We start from the raw sequence: 9,629 nt of genomic DNA, 5'->3' as shown, positions 1-9,629 counted from the left end.
AAACTATGAAACCAATCTAGATGCCCTTCAACAGATGAATGGATAAAGAAAATGAGAGATACACACACACACACACACACACACACACACACACATATACACACACTATGGAATGTAACTCAGCCATAAATGAGAATGAAATTATGGATGGAGCCAGAGAATATCATGCTAAATGAAATAAGCCAATTCCAAAGAAACAAAGGTCAAATGTTTTCTCTGATATGCAGAGGCTAATCACAATAAGTAGGAAGTGCTAGGGAAGAAGTACTTTGGGTTCGACGGGGGGAGTGAAGGGAGCCCTATGTGCATATATGATTACATGACCTGTGTAATTCTATACCATCTATAACCAGAAAAATGAGATGTTATACCCCATTTATGTATGATGTGTCAAAATGCATCCTACTGTCATGTATAACTAATTAGAACAAATTTTTTGAATTGTTCTCAATTGTTTGTCAATATTTTTAGCCATTTTTTGTAATGAACAAAGATAGCTTTATAGTAGAGGAAACCTTCAAGTTTAATATGGAATAATGATTTCTTGATAATGAGACTTGAGCATTGTTCATCTCTCCCCACTCTCTGCATCCAGCAGAGATCTATGCTCAGAAACACTGAATAGTCACCACATGTCCTAGAAGGCCAGCAGCTGGAGCCCAAGAAGAGGAGCCCATGATAAAGGGCACTGCGCAGAGCTGACAGTGAACAGGGTGAAAGGACTACACAAGGTCCTGCTCACTAATATTAGTGGTTTCCACTAAGTTTCTTTTCTTAACATTTTAATTTTGATATAATTTTAGACTTGCAGAAATGTTATAAGGCAAATACAAATAATTTCTAAATACACTTTACTCAGATTCCCTATTTGCTAACATTTTACTATATTTTCTTCACACTGTATTTAAAAGGAATTCAGACTCAAAGGAAAGGTGACATATTTGCTTTTCTAAATTCTCCTAGAAACGTCCCCCTGTATGACCACTTCCCTGGCAGAAATCTTCTTCTTGCCTAACTAGAAGCTACCTTCCTCTCTTTGCCCCGCCTGCTCTCTTTACCACAATACTGAACAGGAAGAAGGGGTTTGCTCAGGGATACTGCCAGGAGGAGAGACCGTGAAGAAGGAAGTCTTTGCCTGAGCAGAAGGAACGTATTCTTAAAAGACCGGGTTCCTTCCCACCACAGCAAGAATTACCAGGAAACCCTCACCTGGAAGCCAGCCCAGCCTTCTAGAGAGAAAGCAGGTAAGTCTTTCTGTCCCTTCTGTGTAGACTATTGACTCCTCCCCTATGCCAGATCCTCAGAGAATCCTGTTCTGTCATCTCTCCCCGACATATTGAAGACAGGTTTCTACAACTGAAGTCAGTATGGCCAAGGCTACAAAGTACGGTCCTTGGAAGCAAGGATGATTTCAAGACCAAGAATTCTTGAAATACGGAAGATTAACTCAGACAGAGTTTAGGAGGCACAAATAGGGTCAAGGCGAAGGCCCAAAGCTAACAGATGAGTGAAGGAAAGGAGAATGCCAAGTTCAATGGTCCCCAACAGCACAATGTACAACGCATGTTCTGGGTATTCCTGGGTCTCCTTCTACTGTCAATGGCATGCCTACCTTCCACACCTCCCTGGACTGGGCTCAGTCCTCAAGAGAAGCAGCCATATCCCCAGATTCTGATGGTGTTACTCTGATTTCCACAGGCTTCAGAAAACCCTTCATTATGAACTGGCACATGATAATCTATGGGCTTATCGTAGTGGTGCTTAAATCTGTTGGAGTGACCTTATTTCTACTGTATTGTGAGTATTGAAGCAAACTCTTACCCCCAGCCTTCCTATTGTTTTGCTCTTTGACTTCTATTTTGGAATGCAGGGTTGAGTGTAAAGTTAAATGCCCACCTGAGGGCAACTAACCAGCACGAAGAAAACTGACAATGCCTATCTTACGCTCCAGCACACAGAGTGGGCCACGTTCCTGGGTCTACCTTGGAGATAAAGAACTGACCTACACAAAGTTTTTGTTACTGAAGTATTAGCTGGGTAATCTGAGCTGAAGTACTTAGCAGGCCTTGTTACTGTTGCTAAAATTTGAAAATACAGTTTCAATGCAATGGCAAGGCCGTGTTTACGGAGGGAAAATTTCTCTATGCGTGCACATACATTCATTCATCCAAATGAATTAATTAGGAAAAGATACCTCATATCAAAAAGTTTTACTGCAATTCAACAAGTAGAATCTTCTCCAGTCCCTGAGCCAGAGGAGACAATAAATGAGGAAGGAAATGTAAGTAGGTCCCTGAGTTGGGTAAGAGATATTTTCCTCGTCACCCAATCTGAAGGTGTAATTCCTACCACTTAAGAGAGAAGAACAGAAATACAAGTATGAGTCAGTAAAGACATTTCAAAAACATGCACATCTCCTGAGTCAGAGAGTTCAATATTCCCCATTAATGATCATGGTGCCCTAGCAGGCCTTGGGCTTGCTTGTTGTATTCATTGTGTATCCGAATTTGGGCTGGGCCAATAGCTTATTTTCTTTGCAGTCCCGCAGATTCTTAATACAAATAATGATGGGTTCAACTCTACGAGCAGCTATGGAACAGGTAACGTGCACAATAGAACACTCCTCTCTACCTGATCCAGCCTCTATGTGCTTAATTCTTAAAGACTTTCCTCAAGGTCTCCTTTCCCAAGAAATGTGGTTGCACAAGTGGTCCACAAAGGCCTTTTAATTAATTATCTTCCTTTTAAAGATGAAAAAACTAAACCAGATTTAGGAAAAAACAATTTTTTCTTATGGTGCTAAGGATTGAACCTAGGGCTTCATGCTTGCAAAGCACATGGTCTACTGCTGAGCTATACCCCAGCCCCAGAGTGATAATATGATTCTCAGTTTTCTTCCTGAGGATGGAGTCAGTGTATATAATGTCAATGTGCTTCATAGACTGAAACAGTGCACAAGAAATGTTTATTAAGAAACTATGTACCACTCAAAATTTTGATATTAAGCATCTTTTTGTGGGCCAAATATTACACTAGACCAAACATAGAAGAATAATTAACACAGGAGATACTAATCAGTCATCATCTATAAATAAAAAGACACAATACCAGAAGTTGCACAGGAATAACAAGGCAAGTAGGACAAAGCTCTTCCCATTAAAGCCGTCTCCTCTTGAAGCCTTTCCCAAAGTTGCCCTCTGCTTCCTCTTAAGATACCTGTTTCTAAGACATCTTTAGGAAGAAGATCATTTCTTATTTGTATTTGTATCACCTGATGCACCCAATGAAGAAAATACTCAAGAAATATGTATTTGTTTCCTTCAGTTATAATCCCAAAGTAGTTTCTGATGAAACCCAAGCTTCTAGATATTACAAAGAGTCTTGTGGAACAGAAAACTGATTAAAAAGTGATGCTAATGTCTGTTTTATAAATATAATCTTAAGTAAACAATTTGGTATCTGAATAAACTAAAGTGGTCTTTATCCATAATGGAAAAGTAGGTCATTGAGAAGAGGTTTGAACAGCCAGCCTACAAATCATTGCAGTTGCTTGCTAAGATTGCCAGTGTTCCCGGGGAGGTGAGGGGATGAGACCTCTTAGAAGCCCATCAATTCCCCTAGTTGTATTTAATACATATTAATAATGGACCCTTCTCTGCTTATAGGAAATATCTGGAATATTCACCTGCTTCCTTGTTTGCTAATACCCCCAGGATCCTGAAATTTGTTCCTGTTAGTCACAATCCTTAGAGCTGAGAAAGTGCTGAGAGAAGCATCCAAGAGTTAGAGGATTAAGAATTTTTGTAGAGCATTTAATAAGACACCAAGCACCACAAAGATGCAGTGTGGAGTCGAAGGTGGAAATGCTCCAAACAGCTTTTTTGAGGGATAACACTGTCAAAGGCATACATACGAGCAAAAAAGTTCCCCTGGAATATGGACTTCCTCCATTACTCTTAAATTTCTTGTTCCCCCTGCTGCCCCCAGCATTTATACTGAGTGCTATACCCCCAAAAGGGAAGGGGGACATTAAATAGGACTTGGGTGCTGAGCATGACAAATAATGGTACTAGTTAGATGGATGGTTCAAAGAGAAAAAGTATCTGAAAATTCTCAGAATGGCCAAGTATCCTTTGTCATCCCCAATGTCCAGACACAAACAGTCACAGGGACCTGACAGCCTGTACTCTGATGATTGCAAGTTATATTCACCACACAGTAACCTTTAGATTTTCTTCTCCATTTCAGTCCCACCATCTTTTGGGAGTACTAAGAACAGCTTAATGCCCACAAGCAGATATGGAACAGGTAAAGCATATGGTTTTAACCTCCTCACCACCCCTTAGGTTTTCATGTACTAAATTCTTACAGACTTTTCTCATGGCATCCTTTCTTATAGAGCACTTTTGCTTAAAGGAGCCATAAAGTCCTAATTTATCCCCTTAGTGTTCTCCATAAGTAAACAGACCAGACTGGATAAAATTTCTTCCCAGGTTAAGAACATTTTTGTATCAATATAATTGTTATTTTATGATTTCCCATTATTTTATTCACACTCCAGTCCACTAATCTCATTCATTCTCTCTCTCTCCCAACTCACCCCACATCTCTTCAGTCTGCCCCCAAAACTGGGATTTTCATCAAAGAAGATGTTTTTTCTTGTCCACATCTGAACTGTCTTGGAACAAGAGCAGGGATGACTGTGCATCAAAAGGATCCACTTTGGCGATTGTCGACACACCAGAGAAACTGGTGAGAGGACTGGGGAATGGTACAGTGAAGCAGCCCTCCCACAGCAGCCTCAGTAGGTAGAGATGGTGGCAATGTAGTGGAGCAGGGCTGGGTGATTGGCAAAGAATGGAGAGGTGGCTGGATGAAAGGTTCAAACTTCTTGTTCTGAACCTAGAGTTGGGAGACTTCCTGGTAGCTGTGGGCAAGTTCTTTAGCTCCATCTGAGCAAGAAATTCAGACTCTGTGTTTTTTTCCAATAAGACACAGCAGTAGGCTACTTTCCTAGGAATGGACCAAGGCACTTAAACTGCAGAGAATGACCAAAGAACTAATGCAAATAAAGTTATTTTAAAATTACTTATATCTTATATCTGTGAACACTTCACAGATATAAGATATTAATGTATCATTCCAGTTTACACAGTGAAGAATGAAGATATAAATCAACCACATTAGTAATATGAAAAGCAAAGAATCATATAATAGTGTTTACATTTTATTATTGTGATAAACAATATAGATAACATTATGCAAAATTTGTTTATTATCTCCTTTTACCTCAAATAATCCTGATGATGGGCTGGGGATGTGGCTCAAGCAGTAGCGCGTTCACCTGGCGTGCGTGCGGCCCGGGTTCGATCCTCAGCACCACATACAAACAAAGATGTTGTGTCTGCCAAAAACTAAAAAATAAATATCAAAATTTAAAAAAAATAATAATAATCCTGATGATGTACTGTTATCTATATTTTATAAATGAGTAAATTAGGGTACAGAAAATAACATGACCAAGATCATACATCTAAATGACAGAACCTGAAATTGAATTCAGATCCCTCTGACTACAAAACCCATGCTTTAATCAACTTTAGGCCACACTGTATTTTAGTTTATAGTTACCTTCTCTTCAGATATAAGCATTTGCTGGATGTTAGGCACTGTGCTGTAAGTACTATTCTTGTCTCCTCTTCCCTTTATCTCTCCATCCTCCTCTGAAAAGTCCTCCTGTAGTTGAGAAAAATTTTAAAGAGGGTCTTCTTGATTTGGGGTGAGAATCATAATGCTGTAGATTCTCTAGGGCCAATACCCATGTGGAAACAAAAAGACACCTTCCAGTAGAAAATTAGGAGCAAGGCAGAGGGGAGAAAACAGGAAAGAAAGGAAGAAGAGAGAAGAGAATGAGACCGGAAGCTGATGGCTCTTTCCCTTTACTCGCCCAAGTTCCATCCTTGGCTTTCTCCATGCTTCATACTAACCTCAGAAAATGTTCATCACACCAGTGGACTGCTGGTGACTCTCAATTCAACATATTTCATGATCATCTGGTTCAACCTCATTTGGAATATAGAATTTCTGACCATGAAAATAAATCTATGCAGAGGGGCATGCCAAATAAAAAAGATGTATATGAAATTGCCTGTTTTTGACTGTACAGTTTCCCTTCCCCATTCCCTCAGTGTGATCCTAGGTCACACTGGAATTTTCTAGGAATATAAATCCTGCATTTTCTAGGAATATAAATCCTGCATCTCCTATACCAGTCCTTCTGAATCAGAAGCCTAGCAACCTGTGTTTTTGTAAGTCCTCTAGGTGATCTTGGTGCCTGCAAAACTTAAAAACTTCTCTAGGGTTCATAGCAAGTGCCAGTGATACCCAGTCTCCTATCTCTAACAGCTTTCTTAGTTCCCTGAATAAAATACAGTCATGTTCCCATTGCCTTTAGGAAAGCAGCAGTAAAGGACTTGCTCTTGAACTGTTTGTTTCTTTTTTAACTTCTAGGAGTATCTCCAGCACATTGCAAATGCTGAGAAGTACTTTATTGGTTTAACATACCAGTCTGCAGAGAAAAAGTGGCGCTGGATCAACAACTCTGTGTTCAATGGCAAGTATGTGAATATCCTGCATTGTTCTGGGGATCTTGGTTTGCCTCAAAAGACCACACCTGAGATTCATCCTGAAATAGTTCAAAGACTTATACTCAACTCCTTGTTCTAGTTTTCTCCTTTCTTTCAACCCATCTAGTCCTAGAAACACATTTCCTATAAATTTTTCGTTAAGGGAAAGTATCAAATATTTTTCATAATAAAAAATAGAACAGATGAGAGAAGAGTATTCATATAGTAAATAATTTTGTTCAGAGTAAGAGCCAAACAAATCCACATATGTAGCATTTTTTTGCTGTATCTCATAGATCTCCAAATTACACACCATATGTTCTTTCTAAGTGCCTACAAGTTTTCCTAGATGTAGATCCTTTATATATCAAAGGCAACTTATCTATTCCTTGAAGATGTGATCCTCTAATTCAAAAGAGATAGCTCCAATGAATCATTCCATGGGGATAAACTTTGGTAGAAAACATAATATTCTCAGGGCTCATATGAAAATGCTGAGTTAGACAGTCAACAAGTCCAATCCCCAACCTGCATCTGGCCTTCCCTACAGAGGAGAGAAAATTAACATTTATTCAGTATTTTCTTTTCTGTTTGTTTGTTTGTTGTTCTTATGTGTGTTTAGTTATAGATGAACACATGGTATCTTTATTTATTTTTATGTGGTGCTGAGAATTAAACCCAGTGCCTCACACATAGGAGGCAAGCACTTTATCACTGAATTACAGCATTAGCCCCTTATTCAGTTTTTTCTAATGTCTAACTCAATGCTAAGCACTTATATTATTTCCTTTAGTATTCACCAAGATACCATAGAAAAAGCTCAACAGACAATTGAACATAAGAAAGGCTTAGAAATGTGTTGAATGTCATTTACAGCTACAGTTTGATTCCATATTTACTTGAGCTCAAAACTCATCTGTCTTTTCCATGAAACCAGAGTCTTCGCAGTTAGACTGAGAACTCTGAATGACCGAAAAACTGGTAAGAAAAAGGCCAACAGACACTATCATCAAGATTCTCCTAAAGCCAAGAAATTTCTTTCCTACTTTTTTCTATGCTCTTACTACAAACAATCCTATAATACTAAAATATTATTTCTAGGGCTAGGAATGTGGCTCAGTGGAAGAATGATTGCCTGGAATGCCTGAGGCCCTGGGTCCCCTAGTACTCTCCTCTTACACACAAATCCTCTTGAAAACATTATTTCTGAGGTAAAAGAGACCACCAATGAGATGTTTCTGACCAAATACAAGTGAGTTAGTCCAAAATTCTGGAACTCTAGGAGTACTCATAGAAGAGAATAATTAAAAGGAAAAGGTGGGGTTTAGAGCTGTATTTGGAGAAGCTTGGCTTAGAAGATGTGGTCTGAGTTGAAACGGAAGGCCCAGTGCAGAGGAGGAGTATATGTAAAACTAACTAGTCAGTCAATCAAACTTCCATTAGATTCTGAAATCTGTAAAAGGCAAAACTGAAATAATGAGCTTTGACCACACTCTCTTTTCTCCTTCAGTATTACCCATCAGAATCAGAACTTCAACTGTGTCACCATAGGCCTAACAAAGACTTTTGATGCTGCATTATGTGACGTCAGCTACCGCTGGATCTGTGAGAAGAATCCTGAATGATTGCAGTTCTCTGTGACAAAAACAAATAAACACAAAAGAGAATAGTTACAATCAGGACTGGTCTGGGAAATGCAGAACATCAAATTCTTGTGACAGTCTTCAACCGGTCATTGGCAGAGCTCCAGGGCTAATGGACCTACTTTTATACATACACTTACATATATTCAACCAGGAAAACTCCCCATTCTGAGCCATTCCACCCAACCACATTTCCTGTGAGAGTCAAACTTGTGACACTTTTTGGATTCCCACGGTACATCTAGTTAATGGTTCTTTTATCCATCTGTCCTTTAACATCTAGTTAAAAGTCCTTGTCTGTTTGAGATAATGAACTTATATTCTATATTCTAAGGGACTGGATGTTGACCATCTCCAGGAGAAAGGGTCAGTTTTATAAAAATAGCACAGGTATGGAAATGAGGTTTGTTTCTACAGAACTGAGAATTGCTGACTGATCAACAAGGTTTAGCCTGTTGACAGTTTGTTTTATCCTCATTGGACATGACATACACCAAGGAGAACCTGTAGAATGAACAGGCATTAGAATCATTTAGAGGACAGAATGGGTGGGACAAGAGTGAACTCATCTTCTTTGATGTCAATTAAGCCCCAAAGATCACAGCACATTCTTTCATTCCATTCTTGAGATACCAGCTATATCCTACTGACAAAAAGAAACCTTCCACTAGCTAGCATATTGACCCACCATTCGTCTGGTTGGCCAAAGAGAAAAAAGAGAAGGGCCATGCAGAAAACACTGGATGGAGGCAGGGGGTAGGCAGAGAGAAAGAATGGAATATCAGGGATAAATAGAAATCACATGAAAGGAAAAATGACATTCATTTGGTCATCCTAGAAAAACAGCAAGAAAAAAGTAGAAAAATCTTGGCTGTTCTCTATATCTATAAGAAAATATCAAATACTCACACAACTCAAGACATGAAAAGAAAAAAAGATTCAACTGTTGTCTTCAGTAATAAGAGTTAAACCATGGGGATGACCATATAAAATTAATGGAAATTATTACCATTTGCATCTAGTAACAATGTATCACAGTAATTAATGTATATATGATTAATCAAAATAAAATGCTGCAAAAATTATCTTTTATTACAACACTAAGTACTGTTTCGAAATTCCTAGGTTTCATAATTGTTGGTTCATTGGCATAGTCATTTAGAATTTTTATAAATGAGATAACAGTAGTTGTTAGAAGTTGCCTGAAGGAGGTTACCAGAAATATTTTGAGTTTGGAATGGAACAAATATCAGAATTATGTTAGTACCCTGTGGAAATACAAATTCTCTGGTGGTTTTAACAAATAAATGCCACAGGAGAGGAGCACGGAAAGGCTGAGTCTACGGTGAAGAAAAGAATT

At 38.7% G+C, this 9,629-nt stretch overlaps 1 protein-coding gene across 5 annotated transcripts; it reads left to right on the top strand.

Annotated features, from left to right (window-relative positions):
• The first annotated feature begins 1,061 nt into the window (after positions 1-1,061).
• On the top strand, positions 1,062-9,354 carry Clec5a (C-type lectin domain containing 5A). Of its 5 annotated transcripts, XM_040291342.2 has the most exons (8): positions 1,062-1,244; positions 1,699-1,797; positions 2,541-2,600; positions 4,249-4,308; positions 4,616-4,752; positions 6,511-6,617; positions 7,728-7,837; positions 8,137-8,302. In XM_040291342.2, the coding sequence occupies exons 2-7, from the start codon at positions 1,719-1,721 to the stop codon at positions 7,789-7,791; spliced, it is 507 nt and encodes a 168-aa protein (XP_040147276.1). In that variant the 5' UTR covers positions 1,062-1,244; positions 1,699-1,718; the 3' UTR covers positions 7,792-7,837; positions 8,137-8,302. The 5 variants fall into 5 exon arrangements, 4 of the variants coding, with proteins under 4 accessions (XP_040147276.1, XP_040147275.1, XP_021586812.1 ...); XR_013435460.1 differs by lacking the exon at positions 7,728-7,837 and having other exon boundaries at positions 6,511-7,607; positions 8,137-9,354; XM_040291341.2 differs by having other exon boundaries at positions 7,728-9,354.
• The last annotated feature ends 275 nt before the right edge of the window (positions 9,355-9,629 follow it).

This window comes from Ictidomys tridecemlineatus, chromosome 2 (genome assembly GCF_052094955.1).
Source record: "Ictidomys tridecemlineatus isolate mIctTri1 chromosome 2, mIctTri1.hap1, whole genome shotgun sequence".
NCBI classification, from domain to species: domain Eukaryota; kingdom Metazoa; phylum Chordata; class Mammalia; order Rodentia; family Sciuridae; genus Ictidomys; species Ictidomys tridecemlineatus.
Note: the sequence above shows the minus strand (reverse complement) of the source record. Positions and strands in the feature narration are given on the sequence as shown.